Here is an 18582-nt window from a genome sequence, read left to right on the forward strand (position 1 = left end):
TTGCTCGGTCAATGGCCAGGGTCAACGGCGGCGTGGTGTATTCTGCAAATATGCCCGACTGTGAGGGCGGGCACAAGCCGGCGTGAGTAGGTTAAACGTTGAGTTTTATAAGGGCACCACGGGGTGACCAGCCCCTCCCCACCCAGCCCCACCCCTCCCACCCTCCACCCAGCACCTCCCCACCCAGCCCCTCCTACCTCCCCACCCAGCCCCTCCCTGCACGACGGATGGACACAATAATCCCCTGTGGGCTGGTGTAACCAGGAGGTTCCTACCAGTATATTGTGATGACTGACATTTTTTTTTTCTAAAATAGATATCTTTAATTAAAATAGAAAACTGCTAATTAAATAAATAAATTGATTGTAAACAACAGACACCAACTCCCTCTGTCATTTAAAAACTGCGGTGCCTCCCGTGACATGACGCCCAAGGGCACAATTGTAAATTTAAATATCTTTTAAATACAATGACAAAGATCCCCCATATTGCCTCAACAGACTTTTGGGGCAAGTGCTGTGAGCGAGCACCAATACAGGGGATTGGCCAGCACCACACCTTTGTCTCACGAAGTGGCAACCATTACACACAACACCTCGGGGAGGCCCAGGACCAGTTCAGATCACTGTTACTGGTGTTGGTCGTCGAACTCGGGTCACCGGGTTCGTCGCGCAGCGCGCTAACCGCTACACTACCACTCCCTAAAAAGACAAAGCTTCCCAGTATAGCCTGAACAGACTGTTGGGGCAAGTGCTGTTAGCGAGCACCAATGAAGGGCGGGACGGCACACGAGGGGGTGAGTGGCCAGCACCACGCCCGGCCGCCTTTCTCTCCCTAGTGGCGATGTTTACATACCGCACCGGGTACTCATTTGAGGCTGAGTCGACCTAGTGGAGGCCCAGGACCGGTTTAGATAATCGTCACTGGTGTTGGCCGTGAGTGGGAATCGAACTCGGGCCGCCGGGTCGCTAGCGAGCGCGCTAACCGCTACACTACCACTCCCTACGCAGACATACACATACACATTTAAAAAGTGTGAGCATAGGTAGGTTTGCTCGCTGGCATGGTGCGGGTGGGGATGTGCATCTCACGAGAGCTCTCCGAAGTGCTTCAGCAGGGAGTCCCTCGTGTCGATGGAGGCAACGTTGGACAGCGCAAAGTCGCGCAGCTCCGGGAAGTTGGCGAACGCGACGCGCTGCACATACGACACACGCGTGACACTCTGTAGCGATCCAAAGGCACCATCGAAGGCTGATGTCGCCGACTGCATCGGCGTAAAGCTGCAGCCCTGCACTTGCTCACTCAGGCCACCGCTGCCAGAAATCGCCTCCAGCATAGGGAGCACTGGCCGACTCGTTCACGGTGAAAGAGATCCAACGACCTGCACTCGACCCCCACGCGCGACCTGCTGGTTGACTAACTTGCGTACAGGGCAACATATTTCCACATTGGTTTAAAGAGGCAGAATCTTTGCTGATAAAGATAAGTACCTTGTACAAGACTCCCGGTCATAATACAAGTGCGACCAATGGCCACGGTATAATGGGGGTTGGATCTTGCCGACAATGACCGAGCAAGTTGAATCCTAGGCAAGGCTGCTGTTGTGCAATATCGAGGCACCAAGCGACGGCGGATTAACATGTCGCACTTTGCCGACGGGACTTCAGTCAGGGTCAAAACTTGTGCGGGTCTCTGGTCTATAACATTACTCACTGTCGTCACCGTCACGAACCACCGTCTACCCACTGCTAGATGAAGGCGTCTCCACACCGCTGTAACTTGCTGACCCCGTGCCCCTACTGGACATCTGTAAAAAAAAAGCTTCAGAGCTCACTGGATTCCTCCTGCAGTCTATATATTCTAATTTTGAACTTTAGGGAGGCGAGTATCTGCATATGGGAGGCATGTGCATACCTGTAGAGAGGTGAGGCGGTCGTAGTGCATGTTGGTCATGTCATGGTCGGTCAGGGCGTTTCCGGACTGGTCATTGATCTCAAAGCCAGAGTAAAACTGCAGCATCTCCAACAGCTGTAAGCAAATGGACCAGGCAACCCCACGTGCAATACAATCAGATGGACAAACATTATTTGCGTAAGAATTCATTTTTTCAGAGTTGTGAAAACTGCCCGCAAATTATAATCACGGAAAGAAAAATACAGAATGAGAAACATTATTTAATGTGATCCATTAGGCTCATCTAGCGGTAATGGACCTACTCTTCCGCGCCGATCAATTAGGCCAGTTTTCTACAGGATAAGTCCCGAATGGCAACAAAACTTTTACACTACAGCTTAATTCGTAATGAATCATCTTCTCGGACGTCGAATGTAGATTCTTCAGGATGACAACAGCAACGCTGAACCCCGGTCCCTCTGGGGACCCGGCCTATATCCTCACTGGCCGTGGCTGGCTCCGCCCTTGGCCACGACCACCTTCTCGAATCCTCCAGCAGGATCTCCCCCCGACACGTGACCACCCCTAGCCCCCCACTTGGCGGCCCTGTGTAGACTTTACTAGTCAGTCACGTGTCCTCCGGGGTCAACCAGAGTGCCACGACCTATAGTAACCCCATTCCATGGCTGACACTCCCACACCCCATCCTGTAGGGGTCGGCACTACACGCCGAACGTGGTGCCACTCAGCGCTACCCATCAGCGCTCACTGAGCCCCTTCAAGGCCGGCACTACACCCACATATACGGGGTGTCCGCGATGTGAGTACATCGCACGCCGTGCCTCTCGAGGGCCGGCATTACACAGTGACGTCCGCGATGTCACTGCAAATGCATTAATAAATATTTATTGTACTTACAACAGCTCATCGTTAACAGGGGAATAGTCGGCAAGCGAAGACACTGGGCTCTATGGAGGCACATCGTTAAGCGATTAGTCGTTAACAGCGTTGGTCGTTAAGAGGGGTTCTCCTCTACCCGATTATACACTAGACTACTATACACTCTACACTACACTGAGGCACTACACTATACACTACACACTAGGCTCTATGGAGGCACATCGTTAAGCGATTAGTCGTTAACAGCGGTGGTCGTTAAGAGGGGTTCTACTGTATATACGTACGCCATGCGGTTTTGGTGGCACAGGGGCTGGTGGGGGGTAAAAACTTGTTCACAAGCGGACGGCCGCTGCTCACCTGTATGAACAGCTTCCCTTCCTTGGGGCGCTGCGCCAGCTCGGACAGGTGGCTCAGCACCACCAGGTGCGAGTCGTCCAGCAGCGTGTTGAACCAGCGGCGTGTGGGCAGCAGGGCCTGAGAAAACCCACGAGTGGCCACCGGGTGAAGTTTAAGTGTAGAACAACCGTGAGATGTTTTGTCATTTTTTTTTTAAAGCAAATGTTACAAATGTCACTGTGTAATGCCGGTCCTAGAGAGGCACGGCGTGCGATGTATTGACATCACGGGCACCACGTGTATGTGGGTGCAGTACCGGCCCTAGAGGGGCTCGGTGAGCACTGACTGGGAGTGCTGGATGGCACCACGCTCTACGTGCAGTGCCGACCCCTACAGGGTAGGGTGTGAGAGTGCCGGCCATGGGATTGGGGTTACTAAGGGCCATGGCACTCTGGTTGACCCCGAAGGACACGTGACCGGTAAAGTCTAAACAGGGCCCCCGAGTGGGGGCTCGGGGTGGTCACGTGTCCGGGCCGAGATCGTGCTCGAGGGTTCTCGAAGGTGGTCGTGGCTAAGGGCGGAGCCAGCCACGTCACAGTGGATATAAGCCGGGTCCCCGAGAGGGACCGGCTGCTGTGGTTATCCTGAAGAATCTACGTTCTATGTCTGAGTAGAGTCACCAACACGTGGACTGGACCCAAGCTGGGGTCCTATCCATTGTAGCTACTCCGAGTGTAACTAGTGTAGTTAGCCTGGTGGTCCACCACCATAGGGCAGTTACCCCTTTGTGTTGGTATCAATAAATGTGTTGCCTCCAAAGAGCACGTCTACGACTCATTTGAACTCACTGCAAATGCAACCGAATATAATGCGACGGGTGCGGTAAAATCACAACGCAACGCCGCAGCGCACACAATAATTGTGCAACCGTTATGGAGCCGAACGGAGCAATATACACGATCGAATTGACATTTTCCGGGTCACTCACCTCCAAGTCGATCATCAGCTCAATGAAACGCTCGCAGTAATGCACCTTGTCAGCACTCACATCCCCTGCACGCCCGCAGTAAACAGCCACGGCAAGAACGCCGATTAATCTCACTCTCCACCGCATCGCACACGCATCGCATATCTATGTAATTAGTTCATGAACATTAATTAATTAATGTTATACATTTTCTTTTTTTACATTCCACAGGCACAACGGCGCATACGAAAATCCCCGGCACTCTCGCATGACTGGATTGTTTACATGAACTCTACATTTCCACCCACATTCAAATAAACTAATTTGAGGAAAAGACGAACTCTCTCCTTTCAACTCCTCTTTCTGTTTGAGCGGCAAATATATAACTGTAAACCCAGTAGCACCACCATGTGGAGGAGGCGATAACCATAACCAAATCACCCATTAATGGTATTGGCACAACATTGCAATTCAAGGTCCTCTCCGACAAAAGTTCCCTGTGTACATGAATGACACGATTGCTGTTATAACACAAAACCATGATTACCAGGATTCTGTTCCTGCCACAAAGTGCCCTTGTTGCACCCACCTTTTGCGGGAATAGAGTTGAGGACGGACACAAACTTCTGGATGAGCCTTGAAAGGAACCGGCGCTCATAATCAGCCCTGAAAGAGTCAGGCAAGCATCATCATTAAATCTTCATCATTATCATCCATCCTCTGTTCGCTACTCCACGTCAAAGCATTTTCTCTATGATACTGACACCTATCTGCTTTGTGTGCGAGTGTCTGTTTGTGTGAATGCGTGGATGTGGGGAACAGTAGTGTAGTGGTTAGCATACTGTGCTATGAACCAGAGTTCGATTCCCACTCACGGCCAACATCTATGAGAGTTATCTGAACCAATCCTGGGCCTTCCCTAGTTGACTCAGCCTCAAATGAGTACTTGGTGCTATGTGTAAGCATCACCACTAGGGAGACAAAGGCAGCCGGGCGTAGTACTGGCCACACCTCCCCCTTATGTGCTGTGCAAGCCTTCAAATGTGCTCGCTAACAGTACTTGCCTCAACAGTGTTAAGGCTATACGGGGGATCTTTGTCTTTTATGAGTGTGAAAATGTGTGTCGGTATGCATGTCCGTGTATTTGCGCATCTACCAGTCATCTCAGTCCGTTAACCCATGACCTCTGGGTCTGTCCTGAAAACTCCTGCAAGCGAGCCTTTGACACTTCATTTGGCCTTAAAGTGTACCTAGCCTAGCATGCAAGCTGCAGTGACATCATCGTTACCTAGTGGCGAACGGCAGCTCTCGTGTTTCTGCGTGCGAGTGTGCCTGCCAGCGTGCGAGTGTGCCTGCCTGCGTGCGTGTGAGTGTGCCTGCCTGCGTGCGAGGGTGCCTGCGTGCGTGCGAGTGTGTTTCTCGAGTCTTACTGCTCCTTTGCTTTTGGCTCCAGCTTTTCGTCGCTCTTCTTGATCAGATTCCAGAACTTCTTCAGCTTGGGCGTCTTCCTGAGCTCTTGCTCCAGACGAGACTAAGGGACACGTGCCAACGTGTGTTAAGTCACACACTCTGGACCATCCCACCTGTACTTTCAGGAGTAAGCGGATGAATGCGTGACTAAGAAAGCATTAGTGAACGCGAAAACATCAGATTAGCGAACATCTCTATGTAAAGGCAGCTCTACCGTGCACAAAGGGGGCACTGGATATGGGCGGTTAATTGGTCAGGGCGGACACGCGACGGTCGTATACGCGACACTGTGCAGTAAAAATGAATAAGTACAATCCTACGTTTCTACTAAATGTTTTCCGCGAGCTGTGTCCGTGTAAGCTCACCGGCAGCAGGCACACCCAGGTAGGCAGGGAGATGAGACGCTGCACCTGCTCGCGAATCACGTCCACTTCCTATCCGGCCGCAACATCGAACAACGGCCGCAGCAGCAACAACAACAATCAGAATATTCATACTGGAGGAGGAATCCAATGAGCTATGAAGCTCTTTTTCAGAGATGTCCAGGAGGGGTGGGTAAGAACGTTACAACAAACAGTACAAAAGCACGATAGTAGTACAAAGAATAAGAAAGGTAAACAAATCACCCAAACACATACACAACTAAACCATCCCCCATCCTACCAAGCAAAGCCCACTGAGGTATTAACTTAATTTCAGAAGCGACTCGGCCACAAACGACAGCTCAACAATGTGGCCCATCATTTGGACAACAGCAGCACGTGCAGACAGCAGCAGCGTTTTATTGTTATTCATGATTACGCTTGATAATAGGTTTTTCCCCTTTTTTCTGGCAGGTGTTAAGATGTTAAAACACCAAACTGAAACCTTTTACAAGGAATCATGTCTGCATTAACCACAATCTTTGTGGTCAGAATGCAAACAAAAAACACTCTGATAATATATGCATTGTCCTTGAAATTGATCGACAGCTTTCTTTCAAAAGAAAGCAATAATGTGCGGTGTGACAGTTTGCGATGCAGGATGCTAAATTCCCATGTACAGAATTCCTCGTCTAACACGGTAGACGCGTTCCTGAAAAGCACCGCGTTAAGTGAGGAATTTCTGGAATATGGCGAGATAAAGAACTAAGATGAGGGTCTGCGGCATACCGTACCATTCTATGCGTATACCCAGAATTCCCAAAGCGCTCAGCCACGGAGCTCAAGAAAGTTGTTCGTCGTCGACCGCTCATAAATCGTGTTATAACGGCCCGCGTTATAACGGGCGCGTTCCTACCAGCAGAACTGTCTTATAGTGAAAACGTCCTGTGTTAAAATCTTTTAAGAAAGGACTTACTATCCACATTTTTTTACAATTTTAATTTTACCAGGTAAGGCCCACTGAGCTATATAGCTCTTTTTCAGAAGCGACCTGGCCACAAATGATAGCTCAACGAAGCGGCTTATCATGTGGAAATGTATAGCAGCCAAATAATCAAAAGCATTAATTCTAAACGTGGAGGGAAAAACCGGAGGACGCAGAGAAAAATCCACACGTCCACGGGGAGACAAACACGCAAACTCCAAATATACAGCGGAGGTCACGGTTGGGATGGAACCCACAACCTCTTGTATACCAGGTGAAGTAGTTAACATCTCACCACGGTGGCTCCCCTTGCTATAATGCACAACCAAACTGTCGTCTGACACTCAGTGGATCGTAAACAAGAACCCAAATTGGCAACCGGCGCGTAAACGTGTTGGTGCGAGATAAAACCCAGCGGGAGGGTGCCGTCTTGTTAACCTAAAGGTAAACCTAACATATAATTTATATATAAAAAAAACAATCATGAGCAGCATTGTGGAGAATATAAGTAACAAATTAAATAAGCAGATAATACGTAACCTTCCGATATCTGTACCTCAAACATAAATAAAAGTATTTGCTACGCGTCCCAACGGCCACATGACCCGCTGGGACTGATTTTGTTACAGCAGCATTATTTTAATAACAGCAAACTCTGGACCGGTTTGAAATTCCTTGTCTAAACCAGGCGGTGATCTGTCAGATGTGTATCAGCAATGACCTTCTTTCACATGATTCGACGGCACATTGTGAGCATAAACTTGATATATTTGGGGAGGTTCATGGTTCTAATCCAGCAGGCCCCCCTCGCTATTACTTGCGGGTGTGTATTAACCAATCACAAATACACATCGCCTAATTCAAAGTGGACGTTAAAGACCCCCTCGACGTCACTTGAAACGAGTGGGTTATCGCGTGACACGTGTAATGGTCCAGATTTGCCAATTTTTTTTAAATACCGGCAAACCATTCAATCGGGATTCCTACGTGCCAATGCTGCTCCCGACTGTCAGACTATATAGGACTGTGAAATAAAGCGCCGTCTTGACAACTACACTCCATAACAATGGCACAAATATGTGGGCACCGCGGTGGCGAGATGTTAACGACCTCGCCTGGTATACAGGAGGTCGTGGGTTCGATCCTGACCCCGATGCCTGCTGCATATTTGGAGTTTGCATGTTCTCCCCGTGGTCGCGTGGATTTTTCTCCGGGTCCTCCTCTTTTTTAGCTTCATACATTTAAGAGTATTTGGCTGCTATCAATATCCACATGCTAAGCCACTTCTCGTTGGGCTATCATTTGCGATGGCCAGGACGCTTCTGCAAAAGAGCTACACAGCTCAGTGGGCCTCATCTGGTAAAATAAAAAAACAGTTTAGTATAGTTTAGTTTTAATACCAAATGTACTAAATTATTATTAAATCAACCACTGTGCAGTGCTGCTCCGATGCCGCATGGCTCACCAGGCTGTTGAAGCAGTGGTCGAGGAAGACGAGCAGCAGCGTCTGCTCCCGCAGTGTCACCGCCGAGCCCTCCTCTGACAGCGAGGTGGCCAGCACGCGCTGGAAGAACGCTGGCACGTGCTGCGGGCGCAACTTGAAGGCCTGTGCGTGGTGTGCATGCGCGTGTGGCATGGGAGAGCAGAACGTGTTCTGGGTTGCTTCAATGTTTCTTCCTTTCCGGTCCCACCTCCCCACCTGCGCTCGCTCGGTATCTGATATTTGTGAGCCAACGCGACTGCTGTTGAGCTGCGACAATCGTCGATGAATGATGGAGGAATGCATCATCATCATCATGCATCATCAAATTCACGTACTACTTCTCATCAACTCATCTGGAAACTAGTCTGCTGTACAAATAGTTAATTCATTGAGAAAAGGTTTTCCCCTTTTTTCTGGCAACAAAACAGGTGTTAAGATGTTAAAACACCAAACTGAAACCTTTGACAAGAAATCATGTCTGCATTAACCCCAATACTTGTGGTCAGAATGCAATCAAAAAAACATACTCTTATAGTATATGCATTGTCTTTGAAACGGATTGGTCCACAACAGAGACAGCTTTCTTTGGAACCTAGTCTCAAAAGGTTTTAGACCAGAGGATGCCAAACGGCGTACAGCACAAAGACAAACACCAGAGTAATGAGAGCTCGGGTTTGAGCAGCTACATCATGGGACCTCCTTTGACAGTACCGAAATATGAAAATAGGTTTCCCCTTTTTTCTGGCAACAAAACAGGAGTTAAGATGTTAAAACACCAAACTGAAACCGTTTACAAGGAATCATGTCTGCATTAACCACACATACTTGTAGTAAACATGCAAACAAAAAGCATATTCTGACATGATTCCTTGTAAAAGGTTTCAGTTTGGTGTTTTAACATCTTAACACCTGCATCAGAGAGCCTCGAGACTTGCCTCCCACGCCGACACGTTCTCGCGAAACTTCTCGTTGAGCATGCAGCAGATGGACAGCAGGTGCGCCTTGCTGCTCGTCTGCGCCGTGTAGTTTGGCCACAGATAGTTCTCCAGGTACTGGCTGCCAATCCGACACGGGGGCGAGACGAAAGGTGAGCACGGGTAAAGCGGCCTCTCACGGCTTCCGGGCCACTGCGTGCATGCAGGAGCTGAGCCCACCCGTTACAAACGAGGTACTGTGATGTGGTCGGGTGGATCAGTCTTAAAGGGATTGGGCAAATAGGGGTCAAGATTATCATCAGCCTCTCGATTTGTTCACCAACGCACAATGAGAAAGAAGGGCTTGTGTTCATGAATGTGTGCTTTTGTTTGCAGGACAGAATTTGAAGTTGGATGTCATAAAATAACGTCAATGATTTAATTGATGGCTTCTTTCATGGCAGGCGCAAAAACAAGAGATTCCACATTCAACATCACAAATGCAACATTTTTCGTCAACATAAAAAACTGGCTGACATTCATATACAAATAAATACTTCAGATATTCTTACCTGAACTCCAAGAGCATGATTTTTCTGATGGCAAACCTGAAAGAGAACATAAATAATACAGCGACCCATCTACAGCAACCATTACTGCTCAGCGTTGAGCCAAACAACTCAGATGGCTGCACCATCTACACGCAAGGATTTACACGGTGCCTGCACTTGCAAATTCACAGCAGGATTTCTTCTCTGGGGAACAAAGGATCTGTCTGCACTCACATCTGTCAGTGGCCGTGGCAATGGCATACATTCCAAGTTCCCGTGGCAGGAGCCAGTATTTCCAAACGATGACTACTGTTGACTTTCTGTGAAGTGGTACAGGCAGTCCTCAATTTACGAACAGTTCCTACTTACGAACAGGTCTCAGGAACGGAACCCGTTTGTAATTTGGGGACTGCTCGTAGTGGGGAGCGGTAGCGCAGCGGTCAGCACGCTGCGTTACGATCCTGGTGACTCGAGTTTGAATCCCACTCACAGCCAACACCAGTGACGATTATTTGAACCAGTCCTGGGCCTTCCCTAGGTCGACTCAGCCTCATATGAGTACCTGGTGCGGGTGTGGTGCTGGCCACCCACCCCGTCGTGTGCCGTGCCGGCCTTCATAGGTGCTCGCGAACAGGTCTTGTCCCAACAGTCTGTTAAGGCTATATGGGGGGTCTTTGTATTTTTTCTTCATATATCGACCTCAAGCGCATGGTAGGCTGAATTAACTGAATGAGCTGATTGTCCGAATGAACTCACAAAGTGATTGCGAGTTGGGCATTCAAACCACAGCGATACCTCGTCATATTAAGTAACACGACAGAGCACAAAATTAATTCAACTGGGAGAGAATATAGGTGTGATATTAATTTTAACGGAGGCAAATGAAAAGTATTCCTTTATTCATTTTATGTAAATTGTATTCCACTACACATGTTTAGCATATGAATGGTATCAGTACCTCAACCAACATTTCCGGAACCTCCGATTAGCATGATTGGCTACGTACAACATCATTCACCTTCCCTTTAACTCCAATTTTCAATTATTTACCTGGTTAAAAGCCCAAACATTTCACAATTTAGTTGCTGAACCAACGTGAGCAAAACCAAACAGTGCAAAGTGTACACTTACTTTGTCTTCAACATTTCTCTCTCATAAATGTCTTCGATCACCTGTCAAAAAGATAACAATGAAAAGAAAACTCATAAAATGTGTACAGTATTACACGGCAAGTTTAAGTATGGAAACTATGTTCAGTGGCTCACAACAGCGTAGTGGCTATCTGAATATGGAACTCAGTGGCCACTCAAAATAAGGCCTTGCATTAAAGTTCATCAAGTTAAAAAAAATTTTTAAGTACAATATGCCTCTACTATATTTATAACATCAACCATGTGCATAAATATTTTTTCTAAATACATCTTCCAATGTCAATTAGGTAGGAGTCATTCTGGCTGGTTAAGGATCTAAATATTCGCCTCTGATATAAAAATGATTAATTGTCACAGAGCATAAAAATCTATTTCAGTGGATGTAACAAACCATTACATCATGGCTGGTTAGGATTCGGGTTGACGGCAATCATTTTCTCCTACAAAATGCACGTTAACAATGGGATGAGGATATTCTTCTGTCAAAAGGCATTTCCCATCCTATGCAGTAGTGCGAGTCTCATTTAATGTTCCAATCCTGTTTACCTTTGGGTTGAAGGGTAATTTCTTCTTGATGTGTGGTGCCCAGTACTGGTTTGAGAGCTACAGGCATACAACAGAGGGGACACAGTTAAATCATTTCAACCACTCATCTTTCAGTGTTTACATCTTCTTTTAGATGTAGGTGGAGAAGAGGAGTCTTAAGCCTGGACATGATACAAAAGGAGCCGTTAGATTATAGCAGAAGAGGAAGCTTTTTAGAGCTGGGAAGATGGATGAATTAATAGGCCAAATAATGCAAATGACTATTGCATACCTGTCAACCCATAAGGTTACCCGTATTCTTGTATAGAGAAATTTCGTTTCCAGGTCCACATGGCGTACAGCCGTTTCAATACGGGCATTTCTTTGCTTGTCTATTTCATCCTTATGGCGGTACGCCGGGGTACAAAATAATACAAAACGCAGCGAAGACGATTGCGCTAAAACCCTGAACGTTCGTATGCACCATAGTGCATCGTGTACAGCTCGTCAAGACGAGTCGATTGCCGCATCCCCGACCATCAACAGACTAAAAATGACTGCATCACGGACATTATGCGAGAGCCGGGGTACTTTGGTACCGCGGGGTACCACTATAAGGTTCATTTGTTTGTTCTCCCTTGTGATGGGACTGTGTAGGATGAACGTTGAGATTTATAAGGGCACGGAGTGACCAATAAGGTCTGAATTGGCCTGTAATAAGGTAGGCACTGATAAGGGGTTGACAGGTATGCAGTATTGTTTGTGGTCGATTGCTAAGACCCCTTTAAAAATGAGAGCAGCCCGACGTCCTGCTTCACGAAGGCAGGAAACCCCTACAAGCTACGGCCCAGCGTCTCATGGCCGATGATCACGGATGACCTCACCGTGCCTTGCCCATTACCTTCCGTCCAGCAGCATGCGTGGGAACAGAGGTTCCCAGGTGTGATTTTTCTCCACCAACTATTTTCGTATTATCCGATTAGTCGAGAAACCAAACCAATAATCGTTGCAGTAATCAATTACTAAAATAATTGGGTTGACCAGCTCTAGTGCCCTCCTATCAGGCAAGAGTTGCAGTGGGGTTATTTCACATTCCAGTCTATTCTCCTGTAACGCGGTAGTAGTTGCGTTCCTTAAGAACACGGCGTTGTGGACCAATCGTATTATAATAAATAATGCAGAGGTAAGGCACAGTCCGCGATAACACATAAGGTGCGTACGCAGGCTGACCAAAGACTGAGGCGCGTAGGCATCATCTAAAAGCATCCAGCAGCATCCCGTCTTGTGTGATGCTACGCCGAGGCCGCTGTACGACTGCTTATTCCTACTCGCGCGACGTAGTTCCGTTCACTCGATTGCGTTATATACCCAATTCGCATCCACGTTATGAAAAAAAATTGTCCCTCATACGTTCATCCAATTCGCGTTATGACAACTACATGCACCTAAAGGAAATCCATGCAAACTGTACAATGAATCGGCCTGACATACCTGGGTGATGTACTCCGCATTGATCTGCGCCACCGTTGGCGCAAGCGCCTTCTTCGGTGCCACGACTTGCGTGGCCATGGCAGTTGTGGGGCGTTCAGGGAAACTTGAAATCCTCCAAGTCAAAAGCAATCTGGAATAACATAATAAAAAATCAAGGAAAATTATCTCAAAAACTTCAGATCCACACCAATATCCATTTCCAATAACTCGAGGTCTCTCTTCACTGCGGACGGCAATGTGCAGCTGTCAATAACTATTTTACTCATCTGCTTCCTGTCACTTGGCGAGTATTCCTGCTGCTCCTGGTTACCAATAAGTTTGTTCAACGCCTGCTGTGCAAACCATTTAGTTATTTATATATTCACGACTCAAATCATTATTGAGTCACTATATAACTTTGCGTACAACTTGGACCCACATCGTGAGCTCGGCAGTTCACCAGCACCGACTGAAGCAAGCCCGACTGCTGATGAGACGCCGCATGTCGAAACCGGTCCAGAATTTGCTCGTCCTAAAACAACGCTCCAGACACTGTGGACTCGCATGCCGGCTGATGGGTTGTGTAAGAAATACTTTACTTGTGTATGCAGCAGAGAGACAGATGTATGGCAACAATCTACTTCAACCACGAGATGTTCAAACCTGAAAGCTCTTAAACTATTTGCTTTATTTCACCAGGTAAGGCCCCACTGAGTATATCCACCACAGCCAACGCCGCGGTGCTATAGGGAGTTAGAGTTAGGGGCCATCCATTTAGTGCGTACGCATGGAGGGGGTAACCCAAATGCATACACGTGCGTATGGGGGGTCTACTGATAATAATTTGTCTACATTGGCCTTCAAATGAGCCACAGTTCAGCGTCTCCAGCTGTCAGACAAGTCCCACAGGGAGCGGTGGGACTGTGGAAGAGGCGTCACTTCGTGTGCCACCGTGCCCCTCTGACTGCAGCTATCACGCAGCTCAGTAACATCAGTGGACAAGGTAGGCGACTGATTTATTTAATGCAGGCGGCAGTGGAATATCTGTTTGCTGAAACGCGTTAATATTATCAATATCCTTGATCGTTTCTGCGTGGATTAAATATCGGCCGTTCTATAGGATTCGGGGGGGGTGTACAAAGTCCGCGTGCGTACAGGGAGGAGGGGAGGAAAGGGATCAAGTTGACAGATTTCTGCGTGCACGGACTAATGAATGTCCCCTTATCGCGAACGCCGCGCTGTTGTCGCGATACGCTCCGTCGCATGGCGAGGCCTAGCCCACACAACACTCAACAAGCTCCACGAGTTCACACTCGCACGCAACTTACACAGAGCGTCCGGTCGGCAGGAACCTTTCAAACGCAAGCCATGGCGATTGTTTTTCTTTCTAATTCTTCACACGGATATACAACGACAACAATAAATCAAGAGATACTCTTAAAGCTTAAACCGCGTCGGAAGTTCACGCGCAAAAAAAACACCACGGGAGTTTAACGAGGCCCCCCCCCCTGTCCAAGAAGGCCGCGCGTGATTCGAGCGACGCCTCAGCCAATCGGAGCGCGTGATTCGAGCGACGCCTCAGCCAATCGGAGCGCGCGATACTCAGCACGGCGGCGCGCACGTGGACCGCACGTGGAAGCGGTGGGGAGCGGTGGTGCAGCGGTTAGCGCGCTGCGCTACGAACCCGGTGACCCGAGTTCGATTCCCGCTCACGGCCAGCCAACAACACCACCAGTGACGATTATCTGAACCTGCCCTGCACCTTCCCTGCGCCTTCCCTAGGTCGACTCGTCTCTGTTTCAAAGAACAAATTTGACCTAAGGTCTACACTCATTTACCAGCTTAATATTCCCTATTGCCGTACATATACTGGAGGAAGGGCCTTTGCTATTGATGCCCCCAGGGTCTGGAATGCTGTTGCAAATAAATTGAAACTTGAGTCACTACCTATGAGATCTTCACTCAAAACTGCTTTAGAGGAGTTGTACACCCCTAGCTGCCAGTGCTATTCAGTGACCTAAAATAAAATGTTTCGCTCCGGATGATCGCTACAAAGTATGACCTGTGTTTTGATTTAGTGTGCTGATCTTAAAGGTGCATTGAAAAATTACAATACTCCGATTGATGCTCCTGCTGTTGTGGAGTGACTCATGCAGCCAGCTATGGCTGCAGGGTTTTGGTAGTACATGTTGTTTATGCCATTTATTGTGAAAATTCCGTCAGTTCCTATGATTGCTTTTTCATTGCCTTCATGGCTTTATTTTGGTGATTTCGAAAAGTGTATTGGTTTAGCCATGTTTGTGTTGTTGTAGTACAGAGTTAGACTGATGGCCTTAATCTAAGTTGTCTTGTGGTTGTTGTTGTTGTTTGACTTGCATCCCACTGGGATTTTTGCACACAGCGTTGGTGTACGGTGTTTTTTCTGCAATATTTTTGCTGTCTTTTCTTGGATTTTCTGTTTGCACTTAGTCACATATTCACTTTAAGATGTTTTTTTGTTCATGTTTTGTTTTTTGTTTGTTGCGGTTGCACCCGATTCAAGAGCTGAATGGCTCACAGGGCTATACCTAATAAATGAACTTGAACTTGAACTTGACTTGCGGTGGTAAAAACATTGCCACTGGGGAGACAAAGGCGGCCGGGCGTGGTGGTGGTCACCCACTCCCCTTGTGTGTCGTGCTGGCCTTCATAGTTGCTCACGAACTGCACTTGCCCCAACAGTCTGTCAAGACTACACGGGGGATATTTGTCTTTGATGGTGGGTTTTTTGGTAAAAGCCCCAAAACCTCTTCCGGAATATGCAGCATAAACAATAATCTCCAACAGAATTAATTAATGATGTTCATATTTTAGGCCCATAGAGGAATTTGGACGTGGGTGTATTGCAGTAAATCTGAAATATTTAATCGAAAATAATGTTCCGCTCATGATTATTAATAACTAGCTTTACTACCCGGCTTCGCCCGGGACTTGGATTCACCACGCCCGACCGCCTTTGTCTCCCCAGTGGCTATGTTCACACACCAGTTACTCGTTTGAGACTGAGTCGACTTAGGGGAGGCCCAGGACCGGAGCGGGAATCGAACTCGGGTCGCCGGGTTCGTAGCGCAGCGTGCTGACCACGACACTACAATGCGTTACGCTTTCACATGCGCGGGTCACGTGACAGGTTTAACGTCACAGCTCACTTGCCGTGCAAAAAATATATACATTCTTAATTTGAGAGCTTTCGTGACTGCAGGAATTACTCTTTGGTTCTTTCGGTAAAGTCACGTATAAAGATAATATAATAAATTAAATAATAGCATACGACGTTTCAATTGCAACACAAGCAACCATCATCAGGTATAAATGAAATAGCAACAAAAAATCTTACCAGAAAACTATAGACAGACATAACAGGACCCTGCGGGGTGGGCTGGTAGGAACGAATAACCAAAGAATATAAACATAATGTATTATTACACTTGTTTAGCCAGGAAAGCCCCACTGAGTCTAAAGGTTTTTGTAGGGTCCTGCCAAGTGTTTGCAGTAGGGGGCGATGTTGCTACACCTAATCGGACGATACGAAGGGAGAGTTTGAGGCCTAGTTCTAGGCTTTAGGCCTAGCTGTAGGCTTTAGGCCGCTGTGAGCTAATTTTTAATGTAAAAGTTTTAATTAAAAGCTATCTCAGGGAATTATAAGGGAATGTTACACTTGTTTAGCCAGGAAAAATGTTGTAATTAAAAGCTATCTCAGGGAATTATAAGGGAATGTTACACTTGTTTAGCCAGGAAAGCGTCACTGAGTCTAAAGGTTTTTGTAGGGTCCTGCCAAGTATTTGCAGTAGGGGGCGATGTTGCTACACCTAATCGGACATCGGACGGATGGACGATATAATCTATTGTAGGCTGGTTCACTTCGTTCCTACCAGTATAAGCAGACAGATATCACCAAGATACATAGAGAGAGAGTAACACAGGCACAGAGAGGGAGATCGTCTCTGTGGCGAGGCTTTAAATAGACAGAGGGGGGCGGGGGCAGAGAGAGGGAGGGGTTAGAGAAAAAAAAATTCACATGTCAATGAGTACGGCGACGCGTGGTAGTAAAGTACACAAGCTGAACATTAGGAGAGAGGAAGAAAGAACACACTAAATTAAATAACCTAGCAAAATATCGAAATGTTATGTAATACAACACAGAGAGTCGGTCAACACACAATTAACGCATAGCCTGGTCGATTACGTATTTCAAAGATTGCTAAGTTAGAATTTAAGTGTGAAAATTCCAAAGAAAGACAAAACATAAAACAAGAGGAACGGAGACGCACAGACAGCAGAACATAAGAACGACAACAAACGAGTGGAGACAGAAAAAGTACACTAAATACACAGGCAGAGAGAGAAAACAAAAAACCCAGAGAGAGAGAAAAAGATAAACTTGGAACTTCACCGTAGAAGTGGTTCAATCTTAATTTGAGAGCTTTCGTGACTGCAGGAATTACTCTTTGGTTTTTTCGGTAAAGTCACGTATAATGATAAAATAATAAATTAAATAATAGCATATGACGTTTCGATTGCAACACAACCAATCATCATCAGGTATAAATGAAATAGCAACAAAAAATCTAACCAGAAAACTATAGACAGACATATAAGCAGACAGATATCACCAAGATACATAGAGAGAGAGTAACACAGGCACAGAGAGGGAGATCGTCTCTGTTTCGAGGCCTTAAATAGACAGAGGGGGGCGGGGGCAGAGAGAGGGAGGGGTTAGAGAAAAAAATGTCAATGAGTACGGCGACGCGTGGTAGTAAAGTACGCCTCTCTCCTAATGTTCAGCTTGCGTACTTGGTTCTTTCCCAATGGTTGGGGTGATAGATTTACGGAAGGGGGGGGGGGGCAGGCCGCTGACCCTTCAAATAATAATTACCAGATGTCTCTCGTCACTGATGTTGGCCGTGGGCTGGGAATTAAGCTCAGAGGTCACCGGGTTCATGGCGCAGTGGCGCTCCCCTCCCCACTCACCTGTCTCTACCACCACGGAATCTGCGTGCGTGAATGTGTAGAGACACCCTCTTGTCGTTCTGTATATTTATTATGAATAAAATCCACTGACAACGAGTAACCACGGGTGACTATATACACTTGGGTAGTTAGACGACTCTATTCTGAGACAACATAGCTTCTGGTCTCAAGACATATTGCAGACGATGGAGACGACCCGTTCCAAGGTGACGATGACGATGGCGATTCCCCACACCAACAGCCCCCAGGTCCGTTTCGCGCCGGCTCTTATGCCTCGCCTGATCCGGCCACGCCTCTATTCTCGAATTCTCCTCACCGCACCTGTCTCTGTAAATATCCGCCCTTATTACACTTTCCCGCCATTGGATCCCGTGCTCCCCCTCATGTTACCCTGTCAACACTTGTCCCATAAATCATCATTAGCACGTCCATTAGTAACCATGGTCCCGGGGAACCATACTGTCCCTCTATCACTCCGTACTGTCTTTACATCACCCCCCCCCCCCCCCTCTTAAAAAAATTGCTGTCCTCGGCTAACACAATTTAAAAAAACTTATTTTAGGCC

At 47.3% G+C, this 18582-nt stretch overlaps 1 protein-coding gene across 1 annotated transcript in view; it reads right to left on the reverse strand.

The window, feature by feature from the left end:
• The window catches only part of AQR (aquarius intron-binding spliceosomal factor), a 37404-nt gene extending 22894 nt beyond the window's left edge, over window positions 1–14510 (reverse strand). The window contains exons 1-14 of the mRNA XM_061568447.1: window positions 14336–14510; window positions 13029–13158; window positions 11559–11615; window positions 10993–11033; window positions 9883–9918; window positions 9332–9452; window positions 8379–8519; window positions 5932–6000; window positions 5527–5627; window positions 4686–4762; window positions 4118–4182; window positions 3151–3267; window positions 1915–2028; window positions 1092–1195 (exon numbers count right to left, since the gene is read on the reverse strand). Coding sequence (XP_061424431.1) covers window positions 1092–1195; window positions 1915–2028; window positions 3151–3267; window positions 4118–4182; window positions 4686–4762; window positions 5527–5627; window positions 5932–6000; window positions 8379–8519; window positions 9332–9452; window positions 9883–9918; window positions 10993–11033; window positions 11559–11615; window positions 13029–13106 — 1121 coding nt within the window. The 5' untranslated portion in view covers window positions 13107–13158; window positions 14336–14510. The remainder of the gene's footprint in view (window positions 1–1091; window positions 1196–1914; window positions 2029–3150; window positions 3268–4117; window positions 4183–4685; window positions 4763–5526; window positions 5628–5931; window positions 6001–8378; window positions 8520–9331; window positions 9453–9882; window positions 9919–10992; window positions 11034–11558; window positions 11616–13028; window positions 13159–14335) is intronic.
• Window positions 14511–18582: the final 4072 nt, after the last annotated feature.

The sequence above is a fragment of the Lethenteron reissneri genome, chromosome 41 (genome assembly GCF_015708825.2).
Source record: "Lethenteron reissneri isolate LAM-NWPU_2019-01 chromosome 41, ASM1570882v1, whole genome shotgun sequence".
In the NCBI taxonomy this organism is placed as follows: domain Eukaryota; kingdom Metazoa; phylum Chordata; class Hyperoartia; order Petromyzontiformes; family Petromyzontidae; genus Lethenteron; species Lethenteron reissneri.